This window comes from Engraulis encrasicolus, chromosome 11 (assembly GCF_034702125.1).
Source record: "Engraulis encrasicolus isolate BLACKSEA-1 chromosome 11, IST_EnEncr_1.0, whole genome shotgun sequence".
Lineage (NCBI taxonomy): Eukaryota > Metazoa > Chordata > Actinopteri > Clupeiformes > Engraulidae > Engraulis > Engraulis encrasicolus.
In genome coordinates, this window is record NC_085867.1 from 31,598,373 (window position 1) to 31,624,719 (window position 26,347).

The window sequence follows — 26,347 nt, forward strand, 5'->3', positions numbered from 1 at the left end:
AGCGGTAGAGATCTACCATCAGCCAATTTTCTGCTGTTCCACTTAAATCCTTCTTTTTGAGCCATTTTTAATTCAATTCAATGCAATTCAATTCAATTCTGCTTTGTTGGTATGCCTGAGAACAGGGAACAAAATAAAATAACAATGTTTGCAGCAGAGGCAAGCTTTGGCATTGACACAATAGACTAATCAAGCACTCATAGACTTTCCTTTTAGTGTGTGACATTGAGAGGTCTATGTTTCACATTTGATCACAGACTTGCTAGTACTAGCTGCCTTACTATGCATGTGTTTTGCATGCATTTTTTTTGGTGAAGGTTCTCATTTTTGGCAAGATTGACTGACAGTGCAACATTATACAACATTGCCATGATATGACTTGGCACAATAACTGACGCATTGTTACAAACAAAAGCATAGCATGTGCTCAAATTACATACAGTATTCTGCGAGTGGGTACACACATTGCACGCAACGACTAACAGAACATGCTGTGTGCTGTGTGTGTGTGTGTGTGTGTGCGTGCATGCGTGCGTCTATGAAGTGCATGCGTGTGTGTGGGTGGCATGAAACCCTGACCAAGTGAACAAACAGGTTTCTAAATATTTCTGAACTAGCACCTCTGGCAAAATGCACACGATCTCCCAAAGTATTTTTCTGATGATACACAGCACTGCACTGCATCCCATATGACTCACCACAACTCCTTCAGAAGGGAAACTCCTGCATTGCAATGCTGGTGAAGGAACTCCAACGTTTCAGGAGTTCACATACAGTAACACTACAAACGGTTCCATGCAATGGTTAGTCGACCGAAACATTAAAATTAAACTATGCAAATGAGGATAGTGTGCGGGAGCTATTCTTTGTAACATTGGTGACCTTGCGGAACACCAAAGCACCTGGCAAAATGAGGTGTGCCAGTGCAACAGTTTTTATTTAAAAAATAACAATTGGAAGGTTGTTTTGCCAACTTCCCTTAGCAAACCATACTGTATACCGTACATGATACAGCAGTCAGAAATGTAACGTCCTCAACTTTGCACTAGAGCGTTGAATAAAAGTTTATTAAGTTTCTCCTACATAGAAGGACTTCATGATTCAATTTCAGATAAGGCTCCAACTGGAACTTTAGCTGGATTCAGGCTTGTGTGTGAGAGAGCTTTTTACATTCTATAAAAAGAATGTTTTCAGTTCTACCACAATGTATGATTTTAATATTCCACAGTCCGACTCCGCAACTATATCCAGACACTCTGAAGACATTTCATCCCTCCTACGCAGGTGACATTACACTCTTCTTTCACATTGCACTCTTCCTTTTCAGCGTTCCTGTTTTAACCGGCTTGGGCTGGTTATGAGTCAAACTGAGGTGGAGCGTGTGCTGTGTTGGACACTGGGATTTCCCTACAGCAGCATCGATCCCGCACATGAGCAAGATCTTGAATATCTCTGAACTGTACGTTTCACACTTTCGGACAACATTTGAGCCACTATTTTTTGTACATAACTGTACATAACAATACATAACATAAGTGTCCACCATGCTTCCATACTGAACTATGTTCTTCTCTGATCTAAGGCGTACGTCATGCGTACCTCTTTGATCTTGGTGCGTGCCTGCAATCCGTCTGGACCATGGCGCTACTTTGTTAGCATTTAGCTTGCTCAGCATGAAACTGACTACCAAACACACTGAAGTTAAAAGGGACCACGCTCTTCCACTTCTGTATGCTTCCAAAGCACTGCAATAAATCAAGTTCAAGTTCAAATACAATGTCCCTTCTAGAAGTGACAGTGTTTTGTTTTAATGTATTGCTTTTTTTAGAATAGGACAGTGTGAGAGTGTGACAGGAAACGAGTGAGAGAGAGAGGGGGGTAGGCTCGGCAAAGGACCTCGGGCCGGAATCGAACCCGGGTCGCCGGCATTATTGATATGGTGTCTTAGCTCATTGAGCCCCCATGCCCCACTGACAGTGATTCTACCAGCTCAGCATCAAACGAACGACTACACTAACAATTGCGAATTATCTCGTAAAATATCATGGAAATCGTCTGCTCTAAATTTAACCCCATGGAAAAAGTGACATAATTCCGAGAGACAAAGGCGTTCGCGATCGCTGTGAACGAAATGTTGTTGAGCCAGTTTGTGGTGCCGATTTTGACTAGCTCCGTCGCAGCTACATGTTTTGCAGCCACATGTTTTAATGTTTGCAGCCACATGTTTGCAGCCACATGTTTGGGACAAAGCCCTGATGAAGACCAGTGCGGTCGAAACATGTTGTCTCTTTTAATCATGTTTTATCCCTAAAATAATAAAGCTTTTTAAATTCACTTCCTCTTTTTTCGCTGGGAGTTGCCTGGATTATCCTTTTTTATTGCATCACATGTTTTAATGTGTCTGTGCAGATAAAACGACCAGCTGTGTGGGAATTCAAGCTTCCTTTCTAATCACATCCCACCTGTACAATTAAACACAAACTACTAGCTGTCAAATACCAAAGACACGACTAATGAGCAGGGCAATAAGCAGCAAAGACACATTTGGTTGTCAATAGTGTGAGGAAAAGGTTGCTAGATTTATGCTAATGTGCTATGAATGAGGTACTTGAATTGAATTTAATGCTGAATCGGTCTGTAATGTTTGTATGCATGCAGGTGGGTGCCAAATGTGTAATCTAGCCTGCAATGTGCATTATGTGCATGCTGCTGGACACCTTCATTTTCTTTCTGATCAATAAAGTTACATGTCTCTACTCTACCACCTTCACTGTCCTTACAAATAAAGGCAAAACGTCCCTCAAAAATAAAAATACTTTAAAAAAGTGTCTGCTCCAGTGTAATGTAATACTTCAATGTAGTGTAACACCAAAGAGTGTTGAAGGGTAAAATCTAATATCTTTGGTATGACTACTGTACCTGGAGTTCCAGTTCTCTGGCAGAGACGGGGGGAGGCTGGGACTTGGCAGCCGGTCCTGAGGAAGAGGAGGATGCGCGAGGAGAAGGAGGAAGATGATGAGGAGGACAGCCTGACCTGCTGGGAGATAAACAACAAAGCAGACCGGGCCGGTCAGCTCAGCACACAAACAACAAAGCGGACCGTGCCGGGCAGGGCCGCTGACAGCTTTGGCTGGGTCCAGGACAAACTCATTCGTGAGGCCCCCCGCCAAATACATGCAATGTACAATAATGAGGGACCAATTCTGGGTCCCCTCTCTCCCCGGGCCCAGGATACCTGACCATGTTGGCTTCCCTGAGGCTGGTCAGCACCACACACACACACACACACACACACACACACACACACACACACACACACACACACACACACACACACACACACAACACACACACACACACACAACACAACACACACACACACACACACACACACACACACACACACACACACACACACACACACACACACACACACACACACACACACACACACACACACACACACACACACACACTCGACAAGGCTGGACTTCCAGGACTATCTTAGACTGTGATGCTGTGGCAATATCAGTAAGATTGGCTCAAGGTTAAGGCTGGCTGCAGGTGTGGAGCGAGCAGGGGATGGGAATTCCCACCAGTCAACATTCCATTCCATTCCACTTAGCTGATGCTTTTATTACATTTTAACATTTAGCCAAAATTACTATAGATGTGTTTTTATTATCTAAATTATTAAGCGGGCTTCCAGAGTTCCTTTGCACAGCCACCGTGCAGATGCTGATGTGGCACGGTTATCACATTACATTTAGCTGACGCTTCTATCTAAAGTGACAAATATTACAAGGTATTGGCTACAGTCCCTGCCTGGAGCAGTGTGAGGTTAGATGCCTTGCTCAAGTGAGATAGGTAGTGGAAGAGTGGGATATGAACCTGCAACCCTCTGATTTAAAACCCATCTCCTTAAACACTAGGACACAGCTGCCCATGAAACGCCAGTAAAATGCAAACTGCTGGTAGATTTTGCACACAAAATACTAATGCTTCACTTCACTGGTGGAATGCCTGATGAAATATGCAGTATCAGTTCTTTCTCCAAGTTAATTTTCCATCAAATAGCAAATGTAGGGAAGAACAACAGCACACAACGAATGACCCCCACCACAGACCTTGGCTTCTTGCCAAACAGACTCTATTACAGATCTGCTGACTACTACACAAAGTACTCAGTAAAACAAATTGCAGCGTTGATTCAACCCTTAAGAGTGTTGATTACCATTTGATTGTATTTGGTCCCAGAGCACTCTCCAAGTGTTCAAATAACACTGCATTGTTTGATGTGTAAGAACAAAAAGTAATTCAGACGAACATCAATTAACTTCTGAGATCCACCTCTTCTTATCCTTTGTTACACTGAAGCCTCTCTGCTTTTTTTTTGATCAGGCAGAATCCTGTTCAATCTTAAAACTGCTTTGGGGGGCCTTTGGAGTGTGTGTGTGTATGTGTGTGTGTGTGTGTGTGTGTGTGTGTGTGTGTGTGTGTGTGTGTGTGCGTGCGCGTGTGCGTGTGCGTGCGCGTGTGTTGTAAGTAATGTGTAGACTGATATCTTAAGTGTCCTTATCTCTTATGGCAGGTGAATTTATGTCTTGTTTTTACCTTGGTGAGTCCAGGTTTCTACCAGACCGGTTGGATTCAAATCTGGAGAATGTGCCCGGCGGCTGAAACATCAAACATGCTCCATCAGCACATGGTCAATAACAATACCATTCCATACTTAATATGACATATTACACCTTTTTGCACAAGATAATATGGTGATAAATTGTAATAGTACAGATACAAATAAGACACAGACACACACACAGACGCACTTGCGTGCTCGCGCACACACACACACACTTCAAGCATATGCATAAGCATAAGCACACACACACACACGCGCGCACACACACACACACACACACACACACACACACACACACACACACACACACACACACACACACACACACACACACACACACACACACACACACACACACACACACACACACACACACACACACACACACACACACACCTGGGGAGATTGTGCAGCAGACAGACCCTGGTTCCTTGAGTTTGCAGTCTCATTTTGCCTACAACACAAAATATGGTATTTCAGTGGGCAAACTGAATGCACACACAGCCACAGTTCAGATTTTTAGCCAAACATTTTAGAGCAATTTTGGTGTGGTGCACAAAAACTAAACTAGCTCTGATTCATAGAAACAACTTACATCATCTAGCAGAATATTAATAAAGAGCAGATGTTAAAGCAGATGCTTAAGACAGAAGAAATCTGAGAACATTTCCTCTGAACTTTACTGTGACTTCTCTGTGACTGTGACTCAACAACACACTTACCAAAATAACAAACTTCCTACTAAGGCACACTGCTTCTATTATTCTGTTCTCTAGTACTGGATTGTTACCATTGCATTGTAAATGAAAGTTACAAGATATTTTGTGGTAACAAGTAAAAAAAAATCTGACCAAGAAAAAAAACTTCCCCCATTGGGGCAAGAAGTCTAAATATTCTTAAAGTTCCAGTTCAAAAGTATTAGTTATTAGGCGATTTGTACTTAAATGACGATTCACTAAATGCTTTTTACTTGAAACAAGCGAAATAAGCTTGCTGAGATTCCATTTCTTTTGCAGTGCAAATATTGAGCTTAGTTGAGATGACTAATGTAATGGCTGCTTTTGTCCGTGCCACTCAATAGAAGAATAGTCTGTCAAAACAAACAGAGTGGACACGTACAACAGTGACAGTATGGCAGGCAGCTGTGCGTGAGCAAACAAATAAAACGGGTGAATTAAAGAGTACGCTGCCAACACGAGGTTGAAGTCAAGAGAGATGCCTTACTGTAGAGACAGACAGCAGGCGATTAATTGACTTTGTATGGGAGAGCAAGCGGGAGAAATGTAAAAAACTGCAAAACGTTTCTAGCTCTGAGGGCATCAAAAGTGTTAAATGAGAAGTTGACCTTCATTCAAAAATATGTAATAAACTCGGCGGCAGCAGGCAGCACCCTATAGAATGTTAACATTTTTCTAAACACGAGCTTTGGTTGGTCGCTTTCCCTGATCGAACGATTCAGGTTGAATCGGTAAGTGTTTTGACTAACAGGACCTTGATGAATGAGAAAATTCACAGACGGCAGACCTGCCTGTAATATTCATTCTAATATTCGCGTCTGCAAACTAAATTGATGTCAACATTTGCAGGTGCTTGCTTGCGTCACTCCATTGGTGAAAAGTTCTACTGAATGTACATAAGGTACATAACCCAGGTAAGGAGCTTCACCTGGGAGCAGAGGTCCTGACGAACAAGTCCCGATTGGGGGGCAGGAGGAGGGTCCTCTGGCTGGCATCCTTCGCTTTGCTGTACCATGTCCGGCCCTGTATATATATATCAGATTTTACAGTATTTGTGTTAGATTTACTTACATTACTGACACTGGTGTCCCTCGATGCCCAGAGGGACGATGCTCCAATTATTAGCAAAATTTACACTACTACTACAACAACACTTCTACTGGCTACAACTTCTACTACTACTAAGAATAATCTGCAAAAGACAGGGAGTAATCGGTGGGAGAGTTGATCAAGGTCACCTTGGGGGTCATCTTGCAGAGGGTGGTGAACTTGCTAACCCCGCTGGCCTCCGCGAGGTACCCCTCTATGACCAGCACGCGCCCCAGTGCTTTCCACCAGGTGTCGGGTATGCTCTTCCCCGCCCCATACAGAGGCAGCCGCCGATACTTCTCTGGAACCTTCTGAGCAGTCTAGAACACAAAAAGCACATGGGCCAATGACTTTTTTTGTGCTAATGACATACCAGCAGATATTTCCATAGACCACTGTCTTATTTGGTAGAGTACTTGTGCATGTGTTGTTTAACTATACCATGGTATAAACAAAAAAACGTGCAAAGCAATATGGTGTAAAATATACATTATACAACAATTAAATCTGGTCGACAAAATTTGGCCTTTGGCCTAACTACACCGGCACAATGTCCATTAACATCATCCCTCCCCCTCGTGTCTTATTGCTTAATTATCACATCACTCACAGATCCTCGTAGGAACATAATGGGGACGGTAATTCCAAAGCGCTCGTTGAGGGAGTCAATGGCCCCCAGAAGCTGGAAGGTGCCATCGCCAAAGTCCTGCAGCAGGCTCTGGTGGGGCTCCCCTTTACTCGGACTGAGAACTGCCCTGCTAGAGCTGGAGAAATGACAACCATGACTGTGGGAGTCGGACAGCTGAAAAGTATCAAGTAAAAACATAGCACTGTACTTGTGCTAAATATATACGTAAATCAAACAGGCCACATTTAATTGATATATATTTGTGAATAGTGTATCACTTCGCGGATGTACGATTTTTAAAATACCTATGCCACATGCTACAGGACTACGACACACTAGGGAACGGAATTAACAAGAATTGACACCAACAGTGTCATTGCTGAATCCATGTATGGATGCTTTAGGATACATCTTTACATACCTAAATTTGCAGTTATCACAGCATTTGCTGGTTCCCAAGATGCCTGAAGTCACCTTTCGCAGCTGCTTGTCTTCAAAATGGGACAGAATTAGCCTTGAAGGAATGAGAAGAAAGCATTTAAAGCGTTGTGTAATTATCAAGACAATCCATTAACTCCACCAACGGTGTACAACTAACTGATTTGTCGCCATATCTTACAACAACTCTTGAATCCAGTGAATTGGATTCGTATTAAGATTAATGTCTTGGTTCACCGAGCGGATAAATTGCTTTATTGTAATACACTTTTGTATGGTAGGGTTGCACACATTCAATGTGGAAACAATCCAAATACCAGACAAAAGTAGCTGATTTCTAGTACCGTTTTTGACTTTTTTGCCTTTGTTATGGTAGGACAGCTGAAGAGGTGGTCAGGAAATGGTTGGAAGAGAGAGATAACCAGTGTGCGGATCACTCTCTCACACTTACTGTAAAACACCGACAGCAAAGCACTGAAGCAAAGTAAAGATTATGTTTGTGTGGTGCAATTATGACATGGTTCGCCAAGCAAAGATAAATTGCTTTATTATAATACACTTTTGGAAGATAAATAAATAATGTATGTAACCTGTGCGCACACCATCACACACGTTTTTTTCAACACTGACAAAAAGGCACTGACTACAAGGCAAAATGAAGTTTATGCTTGGATAGTGAATGAATGGGCCGGTGGACAACCTACTTTCGTCTACATCTGTTTGAATTGAGATACTTCTCCATCTTAGCCATCATCTGCATCTTAAAAATCCTCATTTTATCGCTGTTGGTCTGGTTTAGCAGAAACCTGTTGGAGGAAACAAAATAAAAAGCATTTAGGCTTTAATAATGGCTATTTACAATTTCCTTTGAAGTTCCATTTCCATTTTCTATTGTATGCATTCGCTGATCGACAACTGACGCTTCTGAGCTTTTCTCTGTAGCTGCCAGTTCCAGGGAATCTTTTTGATGCTGCTCAATCAACTCCTTCACATCTCTTATAGATATGTGGTTTGTTGTGACAGCAGACTGAGGTTTTAACCTAAAACCTATTTAAAACAACGTAAAAAAGTAATTTGGCCTGCTAGTAATGATATAGAAACTGTATCGCTTTCAAGGTTGAGAAAGGTTTTCTATTTTGTACCTGACAAGTTTTGGTTACTCTGCCTCCCGTGACGCTTCTGATGAAGACTACAGAGACAAAGTTGACGAAACTTGTCAGGTACAAAAAATCTTTACCTTTCTTGGCCTTGAAAACAAAATCATTCGTATTCAAACAGAAAACTACAAAAACTAGAAAAATCGGGTGATTTATGGTAGCTTCTGGTTTACCTCTGATGGATATTCAAAACCCTTCCCTCTTTTCTGGACATGATTTGAATATGAGGGCCTGTTAGTACAAAGCATATTTTCATTCCCCGCAGATGGCAATGAATCCTCTTTGCCGCCATGCAAATCATGTTTCAACCAAAGAAAACAGACTGGCGTTCTGACTTTAGGCGCCGATGACGTGTATGCGGATATTATCTGTTCATGTGTGAACACAACGTGTATAAAAATAAAAAATCCATTGTGACAGGTGAGTTTTAGCCCCCTAAATGGGATATTTGTAATACCGGAGTTTTGAAATGAGCAATCTAAAACTTTGTGTCCGTGTAAACAAGAGGCCAAAACCAATGTGTTTTCAAAAATGATCCATATAAGTATAAACTGCTTCTTAGAGGACTATATTGCTTATTAAAAGGACAATATTGCAAGAGTAGACTAGACAGACTAGACTGGGTGAAATGGCATTTAGTCATGCTGATTGAATGGTGGAACCAGCTTCCTGTCCATATTAGAACTGCCCCAACAGTATCTTGTTTAAAAAGAAATAATTTTAAAAAGCCTTATTTTTATCTGCCTTTGGTCATCTACTGTCTACTTTGCAATGTATTTTTTCTTCTCTCTTCTCTTTCTTTACTCTTTAGCACATTGCATGACTGTTATGTATGATAATGTGTTATATAATAAATATTGGTTGATTGACTAATTGATTGACAGTGTTGAGCAATCAGAAGAGGATGCCATGTCAAAACATGTTGCACCTCTATGAATAAAACTAGACTGCCTGTGCAGTCGCCTTCGACTGCTTAAGGTATATCCCCGAAACGCGACGCTTCCAGTCCCCAATCATTCCTACCACTCCCGTTCATGAACGTTTATGATAAATACAAAATATAAAATAAATATATTTAATATCTATAAATAGATCAATGACGTGCAGAGGCTTAAAACCAAATGACTATTGTGAAAATGAAGGAAAAAATGGGGCAAATGGTAACACTGTTTTAATGGTTCACTATTACAGTGGATATACCACATTAGGTACAGTGTAATAACCAGTGTAACAATATTTAATACCACGTCATACCAGTGTGACACCATGTACCAATTTTGTACTTATATCATGTAGGCTATTTGTGTGTAAGTGGTATTACATGGTATTGCATATTTGTACACTGGTATTACACTAGTATTACATGGTATTACATATTGTTACACACTGGTTATTACACTGTACCTGGTTATTGCCCATTTTTACACTGGTATTACACTAGTATTACATGGTATTAAATATTGTTACACTGGTTATTACACTGTAGGCCTACCTGATATGGTAGATTCACTGAAATGGTGAACCATTAAATTAAGGAGTTACCCGGCAAATCAATCCACCCAGTCAGAAGTTATGGGCCAAATAAAAATTCCACCATTTTGAAAGTGTTGACCTCCAAACTCGAATCAGTTCATGAACCTACCCTGCAGCATTCACACACCAAATCTGGGACAAATCCATCCACCCGGTCAGAAGTAATGGGCCAAACAAAAATTCGGCCATCTTGAATTCGGCCATCTTGAAATTGTTGACCTCCAAAACTCGAATCAGTTCATGAACCTACCCTAGAACATTCACACACACCAAATCTGGGACAAATCCATCCACGCCGGTCAGAAGTTATGGACCAAACAAAAATTCTGCCATCTTGAATTCGGCCATCTGAAAGTGTTAAACCTCCAAACTGTAATCAGTTTCATGAACCCACCCTAGAGCAGTTCACACACCAAATCTGGGACAAATCCATTTCACCCGGTCAGAAGTAAATGGGCCAAACAATAATTCGGCCATCTTGAATTCGGCGCCATCTTAAAATTGTTGACCTCCAAACTCGAATCAGTTCATTAACCTACCCTAGAACATTCACACACCAAATCTGGGACAAATCCATCCACCCGGTCAGAAGTTATGGACCAAACAAAAATTCGGCCATCTTGAATTCGGCCATCTTGAAAGTGTTAACCTCCAAACTGTAATCAGTTCATGAACCCACCCTAGAGTATTCACACACCAAATCTGGGACAAATCCATCCACCCGGTCAGAAGTAATGGGCCAAACAAAAATTCGGCCATCTTGAATTCGGCCATCTTGAAATTGTTGACCTCCAAACTCGAATCAGTTCATGAACCTGCCCTAGAGCATTAACACACCAAATCTGGGACAAATCCATCCACCCGGTCAGAAGTAATGGGCCAAACAAAAATTCGGCCATCTTGAATTCGGCCATCTTGAAATTGTTGACCTCCAAACTCGAATCAGTTCATGAACCTGCCCTAGAGCATTCACACACCAAATCTGGGACAAATCCAAACATCCGTTCAAAAGTTATCGCGTTAACACGAAAGACCTTACGCGGCGGCGGCGGCGGCGGCGGCGCACGCAAAACCATTACATCCCCGAAACGCCCGACGCTCCGCGTTTCGGGGATATAATTAACATATCCACTGCTCCAGCAATCCTCCTTTCATTACTTGAAGTACCGGTGAGTGTTGATGCACCAGATTGTGATTCAAAAAGCATGGAGGATAATACTGCTCTTTCTAGAGCTGAATAGATTTGTATTGCCTCCGTCAAATATCCAATAAACTAATGTACATCTAACCTGGTTCTCACGTGATAGTTGTTGAACATTGTCAATCGCTTAGCTCTGGAAAGGCCTGGGTGTGTTCAAAACAGCTCGACCTTGATCGGAGAATTCACGTGGCTTTTTAAAAAAAATCACGTACTACTTCAACCACTGACATGCATATACCCCGCCCCGCGATTCTGATTGGACAGGCTGTGAAATATCTGATTCTGTTCGGGCTCGTCTAAGATTTCCAGACCCTCGTGCGAAATCACAAAGTTTAACAAAGATGCACGAAGCACGAAAGGTCTGCGTGAGAGCCAGGCTAATGCACATCACCTGTTCAGGGCCATGTCTTGGGGTGTCCAGAGCACGTGGCACGAGGCTGGTAGGCCGTCTCTGCCGGCTCTACCGATCTCCTGGTAGTAGGACTCCATCTCTTTAGGGGCACCATAGTGGATGACTTTACGGATGTCCGGTTTGTTGATACCCATGCCAAACGCTACAGTGGCTACAACACACTGGGAGAAAATAAATACAAAATAAAAATAAACAACCACATGAAGATGGAAACTATTTAGTCACCATATTTTTGTGCAACGGTATAGTCTCCATCGAGGGCTTGTGGTGGAAAGAATGCAAATGGGTGTAGGAATGTGCAAATGAGAATGCAAAACCAAGATAACCTCCAGGCTGAAATGACTAACGTGTGTGATATGTATGTAGGGCAGCTTCCCATGTTCTCTAGGTTGCCGTTCATGAAAGGCATACCTGGAACAGGCAGTATCTGTAATCGCCTTTCGTTGCATATACAGTACATATAAATATATCGAGATTTGTGTTCGCAAGTTTGGTTCCTTTGAAAAGCATGACCATTTTCATATCATTGCATGCATTTATGGGATGAGCAGCAAGTACTCTTCATGTACTATTGCAATGCATTGCAATATTTACATCGGTAAAAGTGTAAAAATCCAGCTTATTTGTCAGTTGCTGTGTAGCATTCATAAATCAATGCTTATGCCTGGGCCTGCATTGTGTGCGAACTTCAAGACGAGTCAAGTCAAGTCGGCTTTATTGTCAATTTCTTTACATGCACTGGTCATATATAAAAAAATAAATTACGTTCCTTACTTTCCCATGCAAACAGAAGACATAGAGAGAACATATATTTCAGAGGTATTTTTGTGTAATTTCAATAATATCCTAGTGTGGCAGTTCTGACATAGTGTTAATAGCATTGTGAAATATGAATAAATAATTAAGTAAGTAACTTGTTGAGAGGGATGAGGTAGCACCTGGTAGCAAAAAGGATTGCGTGGACTTCTCACTCTGAAAACTACAGTTGGCCTTCGTCCTGCACCTTTTCCTGGGATGTGCAAAATCCTCTCCTTCAACTGACAAACAGACCTAAACATCTACTGTTCTGTAAGCCAGTGTTTTTTTCAACGAATATGCTGTGGGACACTATTGTATCATGTGAGATCATCAGGTGTGCCTTGACCCATATTCATGATTCATGATAAGGGTGACTGAATCCAATTAAGATAAGCTACAGACTTTCATTTTTTGTAACTCTGATAGGCCTATTTATTTGTTCCACTGAAAAAGAGTGTACTATTCGCTCGAAGAGGGTTGAAAAAACACTCCTGTGAGCCAGTGTTTCCCAACCTTTTTGTCTCGTGTACCCTCTTAGCATTTTTGGCCATACCCTGAGTACTCCCTCTAAATCTCTTCCTAATATCCCAATGTGACAATGCTCCATTTATTTTTTTATTCCGCGTACCCCCCGCAGTGTGCTCTCGCGGTGCACATAGCCCTGGTTGAAAAGCACTCCTGTAAGCGACCCACCTGTATCTCGTCGCGCATGAAGCTGTGGTGGGTCTCCCTCCTCTCCTGTATCTTCAGGCCGGCGTGGTAGACCCCACAGCGGACCTCCAGCCTGCTCAGGGAGTCGGCCACGCGCTCCGCCTCCTTCTTAGCCAGGCAGTACACGATGACCGGGCCTTCAAACTCATAGCCTCCCCTTCAAACATAGACATGATGGGACACACATGGGACACATGCAGACACGCACACACGCATGCATGCAGACACACACACACAGACACACATACACACATAGTGGATTCAGCTTAATGGTTAATCATCTGACATTTCTATGACTCTGAATCTGGAAGTAAGATTTGATTTGTATCATCATTATTAAAAGTCAATGTGAAATGTGTTGAATCTGGGTCATTGATATTTGGTGAGCATGTATGAATCGAGTGTATGAAAAAAAACACAGCAGTTTAAATGAAAAAAATTTGCTGTCTGAGTTGCAAATGGTTAAATAACAAGTACAACCCTAATGTGGAGCGAACACACCCTAAAGCACCAAGGTCAGATGATTTCCATGACGTGAAATAAACGGGCTGATGGATCACACTATCTATCCACTTACTCTAATACTATGCCAAGCCGCCACAATAAAGGTTTATGGGGACAGCTGTGGCCTAATGATTAAGCAGACTGGAGGGTTGCAGGTTCGAATCCCATTCTTATCTCTCCCTACACCTCCATCCATGGCTGAAGTGTCCTTGAGCAAGGCACCTAGACCCACATTGCTCAAGGAACTGTACAATAATAACTAAGTCGCTTTGGATAAAAGTGTCAGCTAAGTGTAATGTAATGTGATTTTGTTAACGGACAGTGTCTTGCAATTCCTCTTTTTCTATCAACCAACCCTTGCTTCTTGTTGAGGAAACGTTTGAAATCGGTGTAGATGTCGCTGGACTTGCGGTTGACGTCCAGGTAGAGGTTTGGCCGGTCGAAGGTGGTGCAGGTGACGACGGGGTCCTTCAGGTGGAGGCTTTTGACGATGTCCTCGCGTATAGAAGGGCTGGCAGTGGCCGTGAGAGCCACAATGGGAACCTGAACATGTGACATAATAAAAACATGAATAAAAGTTTGTAGACATATTATATATGACAGACCATCTAATAATATGTGGGTCAAAGATGTTTTTTGGGGGGGGGCAAGACATCAGGTGGCGCAACAGCATCTAATGCCCTATGTTATAGCCTTACTGTCACCAAAATTGTAATGGCTACAGTATGTCTTAATCTGCTACTTAAGGCTAGTCTCTGTACTGTCATAGCAATGTTGTTATGATTTAGTTGAGTTTTTTCAGCAAATAGTGAATTGGCCCGCCGGCGACCCCATCTGCAGTAAAAGGCTACTTAGTAACTGGTGGTTGATATGCTGCAATGAATATGCTTCTTAGATAGTTAACTAAAAACAAACAAACAAAAAATCCATACAATAGTAGCACTGGCTGCCGTTGCGCCGTCCTGACATGTGCTACTTGTGAAACGTCACGGACCCATATTACAGACCACCTAAAACTATATACAAGTGTAGATAGTATGACAAATTGACAAAAGTGTTGGATGAACAAGCAATTACACAATGCCGCCTTCACGTTGATGTGTCTATCTATTGCTGGTTTTCAGTCAGGTGATGACTATGGCTTCAGCTACAGTATGTGGTTCTATATGCTACGATGTATGAAAATGAATACAACTGAGCAGAAGTGAAATAGGAAATTGAAACATCCTTGTCATGCCTCAACAGCTAAGAAATGTATGCATGTGCAGTTTCGGGATGAAACAAGAATGTCTGACTCTGTGAATATTCTTCAGGCTTTCAAATAAGGTTTAGTGAATCTGTGTCAATGATGAGGTTATTCTAGTTTAGGTTAGTTAGTTAAAGACTGTTTACATGTAGTATGCATGTAACATGTTTGCCTATGATCGGTCTTAATGTTTGTATGTCTATGTATGTGCACTTGATATTTGCTAGTCTTGCAGTGTGCATTATGAGTGCTATGTGTAAGCTACTTGACACCTTGATTTCCGCTTGGGACCAACTGAGCAACTCTACTCCACTCTATTAATTTGAGTAAATACCTTTGGAAGAGACCTTTTAAGCTTTCCCAGGTCCCTGTAGGCATTCCTGAAGTCGTGACCCCACTGGGATATACAATGGGCTTCATCAATGGCGATCAGTGAGAGGCCTACAATGAAAAGACCACAAAGAAAAATAATCCCTGATCAATATTTTTTTTTAAGTTTCCCTTCTGTTTTCATTACAACTGTCATCCTTCTTAATTTAGTATTTACAACATTCAATTTTTCCACAATTGTATGGATTCTTACATGTATAGTTTTTTCTGGTAATTAACGTCATAGCAAAATATGTAAACTGGTTTTACAGTACTGGTTCCACTTTAGTTGGTTCAACTTCATAATACATCAGAATATAACGACTGGGCATGAGATGGCGTTTACATTACATTACACTGCGGTGACACTTTCATCAAAAGTGATTTACAGATATTACAGGGTATTGGTTACAGTCCCTGTTGCAATGCCATGTTAGGTGCCTTGTTCAAGGGCAGTTCAGCCATGGAGGGAGGATGGGACTGGCAAAGGTGGGGGATTGAACCTGCAACCCTGTCATCTACAGTCCAACTCCCTAACCATTACACCACGGCTGCCCAGTGAAAACACTTTGTAAAAAAAAAAACCTCGACTTGCCGACAGTGCTGTTCAGGTGCTCCAGGAGTGTCATGTTTGATGAGCAGAACTCCGGCGTCATGTACACCACTCGGAAGAGTCCCCTATGGATCGAGCATTCATTACATTACACTTACCTGACGCTTTTATCCAAAGTGACTTACAGTTATTATTTCATATTATATTCAGATATATTATATCTTATTATATCAGGGTATTGATTACAGTCCCTGGAGCAATGTGGGGTTAGGTGCCTTGCTCAAGGGCACTTCAGTCAAGGATGGTGTAGGAAGGTGTAGGAAGGGAGGTGTTAGGTGATAGGCCAGGTGGCATTCGAACCTACAACACCCAGATTGAAAGACCAACTCCCTACCCACTACACATGGCTGTCCAAGGTAAGTAAGCATAAAATGTGTAATAAAATATAACCCCTGAAATAGAGCTACCTATATGGCGCGTACGGTTCACTTACTTTTTCAGTTCAGCAGATACATTTTTCGTCTGAGCTGATCCAAGAAAACAAGCTGGAATGTTGGACATTCTAGAAGACAGAAATTCATTTCACTTTTTTGTGTGTGAGGTATTTAATCAGCATGGATGACAAACATCTCCTGTTCTAGAACGGCAGGGGGAACATGGCTGTGCATGCATACAGGAAGAGATCGGATTTAGACATGAGGTTTTGATTGTGAAGAAATTGATACGAAGCCAAATGGGGAGGGAAGAGAGAAAGAGAGATTTAGTACTCGTTTATTGCATTTCACAACAGACAATATTTCAAATAAAACATCTCCCTCGACACCAGAAGGGAGGGGCTCTCTTCTTAACGTCCTCAAAACAAGTAAAAGACTTGGAAAAAACAAAACAATTACACAACTTACCCAGAAAGGAAAAAAGGGGAGCCAGTTTTGTACATTGTGAAAGACAGTCTCGGGCATTTTACACAAATCACACGAGTTGGAATAGTCTCTTATTTTTGCAACAAACAGCATTGCAGCCATGGCACAGTGTAGCACGCCCAACTGGATGTCCCTAGCCCCAGGAGAGAGAAAGAGACAGAACAGAAAAGAAGACAGAAAGAGACAAAGGAAGAAAGGCAGATGGTGACAGATTGTGCAAGTCAAATCTTTGTCCTTCCCTTCCTTTCCTCCGGCCTCAAAATGAGAGGCTTGACCTCATCGAATATCTCGCAAAAAAACCAATTTCCGAGGTCATTCTCGTATTTGCAATTGGGATGTTGAATGGGAGAAAACCCTTATTACACTTAACAGACGCTTTTATGAAAAGCGACTCAGTTATTTTACAGGGTATTGGTTACAGTCCCTTGAGCAATGTGGGATTAGGTGCTCAAGGGTACTTCATACATGTGTAGAGGTGTAGGAAGAGGTAAGGGTGGGACTTGAACCTGCAACCCTCCCTAACCATTATTGCCCCTCAAAAAGTTGATCTACATTGGCTGACTGCATCATTGTAGTCTGTATCTGGAAGGCTGTATCGTTTCCAGGACGACACTTGAAGAGGCGGGAGGCCACAGGAAAAGGGAGGAAGGGAGGACAAAGTTAACTTACACTCAGAGAGAAAGAGGAGAAAATGTCACCCACTTGAGGTGCAGAACCTGGTCCTCCATGAGAGCGATGAGAGGGGAGATGACCACACTGATGTTGCCACACAGCACTGGGGGGAACTGGAAGCACAGACTCTTGCCATAGCCTACACACAGACAACAGTCAAGCCATTTGAAATCCTAGTCACCATTTCCTGCCCTAACTGGATAGTCAATGGAAAATCTGCGATTTAGGCATTGTGAACATACAGTTTGGTAAGACACAGGATTCTGGATCATAGTTGCACTTTCTGCATGGTGATCTGTTGAGACACCTTAGTCAGCATTTGTGCGCCAAGCCAACTGGGTAGTATTGTAATAAATAGGCATTCAAAAATGTATCACTTTATGTCTGTGACGATTTTAACTCAGGTCATGCTGTCCAAAGAGTTTAGCTGTAAGGAACTGGACTGGTTAAAGAGTTCTATGCCCCAAGAACACCTAAAACTCACAGGATATTTCCCTTTATTGATTGAGTCAATCCACCAACAGATGAAACAACCAACCAATCAATAACCTCCTATCAAGCGCAGTAATAATATCAGTCGTTGCTATTGTCTAGGCCAGGGTTTCCCAAACTGTGGTGCATGCACCCCTGGGGGTGCACGGCCTGTCACCAGGGGGTGCGCGAGCTGAATAGAGCAATGGTGGATTTGTGAGTTTTTTTATCCAGCATTAATGAACGTCAGGTAGTTTTAATTGTTTGTTGAATTGAAAGTGTAATTTATAACTCATAGAATTGTCATGCAATAGGTTCCATTGTACTGATGGCAGAAAAAAAAACGTCTGATTGGAAATCAGGATTACCCAAAATGTGCGGTGGTGCAACATTCGCTTAGGGGGTGCGCGAACCACATTGAAATGTGAAAGGGGGTGCGCGGGGAAAAAGTTTGGGAACCGCTGGTCTAGGTCAGTGGTTCCCAACCTTTTTTTTCAGGGACCCATGTTTTTACTATTGTAAGCTTTGGTGACCCAACCACACGAGCGCCCGCACGAGACGGAGTCACAAGATGCCCTCTGTTTCCTGCGAAAACTAATTTTAGTTATTTTATTCCTCAATTCGTCTTTGGTCAAATATAGAATAAATGTTTAATGTAGCACTTAAAATTTGTTGCGTCTATGCATTTATTAGTTAAATGCTTTGTCTTTTATTCAACATGGGCTATATATATTTAAAATGAAACCCCTTAATATCAAGAGGGCTCCGCGACCCCCTGTGGATCTTTTGTGACCCATAAATTGGGTCCCGACCCATAGGTTGGGAACCGCTGGTCTAGGCAATAGCTTCTCCATTCAGACAGTCAAGTTCATCCAGCGTCCTCATGTTCCCTCTACTGTATAATCACAGGCTCAGTGGTTTAATAATAAACAAAAAAAACTCACCAGTTGCCATGACAACCAGATTATCTTTTCTCTCCCTCAAAACAGAGTGGATGACTTTCCACTGTACCCTGCGGAAAGAGACACTGCCGTCAAACTTCTAGAAAAAGTTTCTCCATGGGCACTAGCGGCAATTAAATATACAGTTACTGTGTAGTTACTGTATGTATTACATTTCTACGAGAGAGGGAAAAAGCTACATTTTGTCTTTGTCAGCACAGCGGCACCTTAGTGATGACTCAGCAAAAAAAAGGTTTCATTTATTTTGTGTACATCAGGACAGCTCTAAGCTTACGGTTTGAAACTGTGGTGTCCAAAATACGTCTTCAGGCATTTAATTTGTACGGCGGTGGGCTCCGGGAGAGATGGATCTAGACATGAAAAGACAAAAATATTCATGAAAATACAAATGTTCACATTAGTTAGAAGTATTTTTCTACACATATACAGTTTTGCACGCAGCTGAAGAACCTTCCGAAAACATGATAAAGAGAAACCATGAGGTGAACCTCACCTGTGCGTGACATAGGTCAATAGTTCATGCCATTCCGATGCCTCAGTTTTTGCATGGCTGATGCAATGCTGATGCAATGTTAGCTTACAAAACCACACTCCTCTGATGAGTCTCATGATCAAGATCAGGACTCAGTACACGTGGCGCAAAAGTCCTGTCCTGAACCTTTGTCCCTCAGGTCATAAACGTTGTATGCAAATTAATATAATTTCCATAGTGTTTGTTTTTCTTAGCATTAGTCAAAATTCAACATAATGATCATGTTGTAAGCACAGCTACCTGAAGTCATGTACAGAGCTTCTTCAACGTAGTGAACACAGGCAGTTTCTGTAGTATGTCATCAGTATCTCATCTCTTCAGTATAGTCATTTGGCCATGCCTCAATTCTCAGTTAGGCGTCCTTACAGTACAAACTGTGTAAACAATCTTTTCTCTTTTGCAAAGCTCACCAAATGGCTTTTACGACTGTTTACTCTCCATTTCAATGCTGGTACATGACACTATTCAAATGCTCTACACGGGCACACACGCACACACAGTAGGTTTTGCCTGTGTATGACCTCAGGTGTGAAATGATATGTACAACCGTAATAATTTATTAGCAAAGCAAGCATAAGGTCATGTTTTATCAACTGGCCAATTCCAAGTAAGCCTAATTGTACTGGACAATTCATTCACAAACACATACTGAATTTCACCTGCGCAATGAGAGAAATTAGGTGTTAATTTTAAGCCCCATCACCAGCCATGAGAAAATATACGCAACTAGAAGCACTCAGAGAGCGCAGACCTCCGCCAAGGAAGCTGCTTGATAGAACATTTGACTATGTTACACCCTCTTTTTCTGTCTTCTTTTGTGGAGTTAGAAACTGGAATGTTTTGCCCTGTCCCGCAATTACATTTTCGGTAACTAGCTGTGTCTAGATTTATAGGCCAGCAATGGTGAAGAATCTTTTAAAAGATCCTGGTTCTGGTTCGTGATCCGGATCACCACCAGAATTTAATCACTTGTTCCGTGGGTCATTACCAACAATTCCACAAAGTTCAAATCTGTTCATTAGTTTTTGAGTCATCCTGCTGACAGACAGAAAGACAGACAGACAAACAGACAGACAAACAAACCAACGCGACCGAAAACGAATAATGAAGTGAAACTATGAAGCTATGAGAAGAAAATATACACAATGTTAGAGAAACCAACCGAAGCCCTCCTCTTCTTCCTCCTCCTCAATATCGTCATCGTCCTCCTCTATGACCAAATCTTCTTCAGACTTCTGAGGTGGCTTCTGGTCGTGGGACGCCTTGTGGGGCGTTTTAGGTCTCTCACTTTGCTTCTCCACCTCCTCTACACACTGTGGGAAGCAGACATAAGAGTAGGTCAGTGGTTCCTAAACTGGTGGTCGGGACCCTTGCGGGGGGGGGAATCACAGACAATACTGATTTGTATGGTAAATATGTGTATTTATAGTTTTCCTGTAGGGAACTTGAAATGAAAAATGTAGCAAATTTATGACAGGGCAGGAGGGTCGTGAACATATTCTCAGGTCTAAAGAGGGGGTCTCAGTCGAAAAAAGTTTGAGAACCACTGGAATAGGTAATGGACATCAAGATGGGATGAGACATATTAACACATTGACTAGCAGGCGTTTTTTGAAATGTTAGCTCTTGACTCCCAGCCAGTTTCATAATTTTTTGTCATTTTCGAACAGCCACCAAATATTTTGTCTTAGACCTACAGACACATGTTAGCACTTAGTCGAAAGCTTAGAATCCCAGTTTGCTACAGGTTTTCACGGTATACTTTTATCTTCTTCCATTCCGAAGTTATTCAACTTTAAGCGGAAGCTACTTCAGCGAAAAATGGCACTTTAACCCATTCGATCGGAGAAAAAGCCTTTTTTGTCACGGATGCACTCTTTGACTTGAGGATCTAAATATATTTTCATGCCCCAAAGAGAAGACCAGTCGCTTCCAAGTTAACTATTTTCATGAAAAAACACCTGGATCACTTCTGTTTACAACTAATATTATCACTGGAAGAGCTAGTTACTAGTGTATCCTGATGGGCATGTCAGTCATTCAAAAAGCAAAAAGTAGATGCGCCGATGTACACTCACCAACGTTACTTTCTGCTGCCGTGTTGTGCTGTTTTTTCATTCCAAACTTCAATTTCCATACCTAATTTGATGACAGCAAACCTCCTTATCCTTCTGTAGGCCTGCGTTTACGATAAGCTAGCAAAGCCCTGACAGGAACATTGAGAGTATATACTGTCAATGGACAGGAAGCTAGGTATGTTCTGATTACCCAGGCGCCTTGATGTGACGTGAACAGGAAGTGTGCATGATTTCATTCGCTGTAATAACACTCAAAAATACTGCATTGTGATAAGTTGCACAGATGAAATATCCAAATAATGACTTTGTAGGAGTTTTGACTGTAGGTGTTTTCATGATCTATGTGAGTTCTGTTCACATAATTACGAAAATCACACAGAATGTGCAGAATGACAACCCTCCCCCCCCTCATCCCCACCACCATATCTGTGACTGAACATTCCACCTGCACTACTACATCTGTGACTGAACTTTCAACCTGCACTAACTCAAAACATACACATGCACACACACACACACACACACACACACATACATACACACACACACACACACACACACACATACACACAAGCACACCGCACTTTCTGCACTAAACCCAAACATACACACACTGACACACAACTCATACTCACACACACACACACACACACACACACACACACACACACACACACACACACACACACACACACACACACACACACACACACACACACACACACACACACACAAACACACACACACACACATACTGCTGCTGGTGTATTTAATACACCTATTTTAATTATTTATTTTCTTCAAATGCTACTATTACTATGTAAGATAGCTATAAAGGACTTTTTAGGAAAAGCACAACAAAATACCTCCTCTTAATGTATGTTCTCTACAAGTCTTCTGTTGTCCAGTCTTGCACTTTAAATGTCTGTATGAGCAAGGTCTATGTCCATACTGTCTTATGTCCATGTATGAGTACTGTCTATGTCTATACTGTCTATGTCCTTACCTAGATTAGTCTATGTCTGCATGGGAGAGCAAGAAACGCAATTTCAAATTCTTTGTATGACCAGTGCATGTAAAGAAATTGACAATAAAACTTGACTTGACTTGACTTGATTAGAATTTGTAGATTCAGAATCCACTAAAAAGCCTCAAAAACGGGTTTTCCCGTTTTGGGAGCCAACGCATGGGAAGTAAAAAACGGTTTTCCCATGCTTTGGTAGTCAATGTGTTAAGGGAAACAAGAGAATTCAAGAGATGGCAACCTCCCAGTGATAATAGATGCATGTGATAATGTGTTTAGCACCAGCGGCAGGTGTTACGGTCAGACAAACAGACTCAAACAGACAGGCAGACAAACAGACAGGGTCATTGCTTGGGTCATGGGAAATAAAAACATTTGTGACAGTATTATGATAGTTTAATACTAGGGCTAACCCTTTACTTGACAACAGCGTCACACGTATGACATAACAGTGTCATAACAGCGTCGTAACACATAAACATTATATCAATGTCAAACATTTTATGACTGTTATCAAGTGACATTTGGTTATGGTAAAGGCATCCCAAAGAATGTCAACTTATCATGACCATAACACGTCTGACATTAACATAATGTTTATGACTCACCCATGACTGTTATGACAATGTTATTATGACCATTGGGACCGAATTTTTGACCCCCAAAGATGAAGGTAGAGGGGCAAAAACACCCCAATAATAATGAAAATGTTGACTGTTGTCTTCAATCTGCCTGTGCATTCACTTCAGTCATTACAAACACACTTCAATTTTGACACCCCCCCCACCCCCCAATGTTGAGTTGGTGCCTTTGGTTATGACACTGTTACGACACTGTCATGCCATGCTTATGACGCCGGCGGCAACTAGTGTTACCATACTAGGTACTGGAGCTTAACAGTAGCTGAGGAATATTCACCTGTAACATCTCATTCTCCAGCTCCTCATCACTCAGGACCTCGCACGACAGGTCAGACGAATCCAACAAAGCGGCACTCTTCAGAGAGGCACAGTACAGAGACATACGGTAACACCCAAAGAGACATATTATATGTATGTTAGCAGTAAGAAAATGAGACAAGAAAAGTACTCTGTGTGCGCGTCATGAACAGGGTCAAACCAAGAACTACTGAAATGATTTTGGAATTTGGAAATATAATTTTAAACTTGGAAAAAAAAAAACCTACAAACAACTTTGCATTATACAGTACTTAAAATTGAAGTTGACAAGCAACCAATCACCCAACACCTACATTGAAATCCATACGTGACTGCTCGTCCAGTTCCTCCTGCCTGGCCTGCATCTCAATCATCTGCAGCTCGTACTCGGAGATGTCCAGGGACATCATGCACTGTCTAGCAGTGTCTGCACTCCTGCCGTCCTCCATCTTCCTCTGCTCCCCCCGGGGCTTCGGCTCTTTAAAAGGCACCTCAGAGTAGGGCTGCATGATTATGGAAAAATTATAAATCAGCAGGCTTTCCCCCAGCGCTTTCTTATCAAGGCGGCCGCCTTGACTAAACCCCACCCCCGCCTTGGCTACGTTCCCTTAAAAAAAAAAAAAAAAAAAAAAAAAAAAAATGCGTCCGAGGGCAAAAAAAAAAAAAAAACTTGTAAAAAAAAAAAAAGTTGTAATGCATGTTCAAGCGCAGGCACTAGGACAACATCGGTTGGACTAAATTGTGACACCTAGTGGTCGGATTTATTACTACGCCATGTGTGTCCATCCTCGAGGCCATATTTTGAAACAATTTTAATTTTCAATTCTTGGGTTGCAGTTACGTCAGAATGCCCCTTCACTGGAGCGCGCGAATTTGAAATGGTGGACAACCCTGGCTTGGAGCCATTGAAAACCCATTCAAAAGTACATTTGTTCGATGTTCGACAGAATATTTTTAATTAGACCTTAAGACACACCATGGGTCTTGTTTAAAAGCTGAGAACCTCAGCTTTCCATACCTGAAAACGGTATTTTCCTAGCATCTACCAATCCGAAGGTAGCCTACTTTAAGTGCAGAATTACTTTTCTAAGATAGCGTTTTGTTTCCTTGGAAACGGACGCGGTTTATGTGTTACGCATACGCTATTTGACTCGGGTTTGCATTATTATGGATGAATTTCTAATCTTGACATTCTAATGGACAATCTGTGCGAGTTTCAAAATGCGTTTTTATGTAACATGGGAGTAAAATGTGTTAACAGTACGCCCGTCTGGGATTTGTTAGCTAGTTAGCTAGTTAGCTAGCAAGTAAGTAATAGCAGAAATAAACTCTCTCTGGTAATAGATATTAGAATCGATCTGTCTCAATGGCCCAAGCATAAACAAAGAAACACCAGGATTTGGATGTAATGCTATAATATCAGCAATTTGTCAAAGCAAAACATTCTGAGAACATTCACAGAACCAGGTCATTATATCCACAGCCTTGAGTGTCGGCAAATCTTTCCACTTTTGACATGATGTAGTGTAGAGACCTAGCACTTGCTAGCTAACTAGCGGGCCAGCTAGTTTAACAAATCCCAGACGGGATGTAAACACATTTACTCCCATATCACATAAAAACACATTATGAAATTCGCATAGATTGTCCATTAACATGTCAAGATTAGAAATTCATCCATAATAGTGCAAAACCGAGTCAAATAGCGTATGCGTAACACATAAACCGCGTCCGTTTCCAAGGAAACAAAACGCTATCTTTAGAAAAGTAATTCCGCACTTAAAGTGGGCTACCTTCGGATTGGTAGATGCTAGGAAAATACCGCTTTCAGTTATGGAAAGCTGAGGTTCTCAGCTTTTAAACAAGTCAAATGGTGTGTCTTTAGGTATAATTAAAAATATTCTGTGACAGATCGAAAAAATGAAGTTTTGAATGGGTTTCAATGGCTCCAAGCCCAGGTTGTCCACCAGCAGCGGTAGATCACCACCAGGGGGCAGCACTATGACGTCAGCAGCAACCCAAATGGGCCACCAGTAGGGCAGTTTAATTCGGTATATGCCACTGTAATTATGACGCACTTACTGGCCGAAATCTCAGCATCTCGGCCTTCCCCAAACTTCCGGTGGAATTCTAGCTACGTCGTTACAAAGTATTCGTTCTATGGTTACAAAGAAGTTCGTTATTTTCATGTCAATATTTGGTCGCCATTATAGGCTGTGATTATGAAGAAGTCGGCGACAAAGTGTCTGAAAGGGCACTGGAACTCTTTTTTGAAAAACCGAGAAGGATGGCCTGCAAGGATCAAGACTTGCAAAATGTGCCATAGGTAGTCATAGGTAGCCAGTCAATTTTGCACTCCATTTGGTTTCTCTTTTTCGTTAATGTAAACAACCTGCACTGCACTTTTTGTTACATTTTTCTTTTCAGCTTCTGTAAATAGTTTTGATATGGCAGGTCAATAAATACATATTTTCCAGTTCTACACAGCTTTGTTATTATTCAAACCCCCCCCCCCCCAAACCCCCGAAACAGTATTCGTGCCGTGCGTGACATCAAACCCCCGCCAACACCTCCCCCGCGTGACATCGCGAGTGGCGCCGCGCCGCCCCCCCAGCCCCCCCCCCCCCCCCCCCACGCCGACCCCCAGGGACAGACTCGAAGCCTCACCACCTTGACTAACCAATTTCCTGGGGGAAACACTGATCAGTTATTTGGATCAAAATTGAAATCAC

At 41.9% G+C, this 26,347-nt stretch overlaps 1 protein-coding gene across 3 annotated transcripts in view; it reads right to left on the bottom strand.

The window, feature by feature from the left end:
• The window catches only part of wrn (WRN RecQ like helicase), a 64,490-nt gene that overhangs the window by 29,160 nt on the left and 8,983 nt on the right, over positions 1 to 26,347 (bottom strand). For 2 of the 3 annotated variants that reach the window (XM_063210444.1, XM_063210443.1), the window contains exons 10-29: positions 23,930 to 24,118; positions 23,596 to 23,673; positions 20,738 to 20,888; positions 19,318 to 19,393; positions 19,026 to 19,093; positions 17,641 to 17,749; positions 16,512 to 16,580; positions 16,061 to 16,143; positions 15,431 to 15,537; positions 14,206 to 14,393; positions 13,329 to 13,503; positions 11,817 to 11,998; positions 8,239 to 8,340; positions 7,518 to 7,610; positions 7,079 to 7,232; positions 6,618 to 6,788; positions 6,308 to 6,402; positions 5,039 to 5,096; positions 4,615 to 4,676; positions 2,920 to 3,037 (exon numbers count right to left, since the gene is read on the bottom strand). In XM_063210444.1, the coding sequence (XP_063066514.1) occupies positions 2,920 to 3,037; positions 4,615 to 4,676; positions 5,039 to 5,096; positions 6,308 to 6,402; positions 6,618 to 6,788; positions 7,079 to 7,232; positions 7,518 to 7,610; positions 8,239 to 8,340; positions 11,817 to 11,998; positions 13,329 to 13,503; positions 14,206 to 14,393; positions 15,431 to 15,537; positions 16,061 to 16,143; positions 16,512 to 16,580; positions 17,641 to 17,749; positions 19,026 to 19,093; positions 19,318 to 19,393; positions 20,738 to 20,888; positions 23,596 to 23,673; positions 23,930 to 24,118 (2,328 nt within the window). The remainder of the gene's footprint in view (positions 1 to 2,919; positions 3,038 to 4,614; positions 4,677 to 5,038; positions 5,097 to 6,307; positions 6,403 to 6,617; positions 6,789 to 7,078; positions 7,233 to 7,517; positions 7,611 to 8,238; positions 8,341 to 11,816; positions 11,999 to 13,328; positions 13,504 to 14,205; positions 14,394 to 15,430; positions 15,538 to 16,060; positions 16,144 to 16,511; positions 16,581 to 17,640; positions 17,750 to 19,025; positions 19,094 to 19,317; positions 19,394 to 20,737; positions 20,889 to 23,595; positions 23,674 to 23,929; positions 24,119 to 26,347) is intronic. The other variant, XM_063210445.1, reaches the window with a different exon arrangement.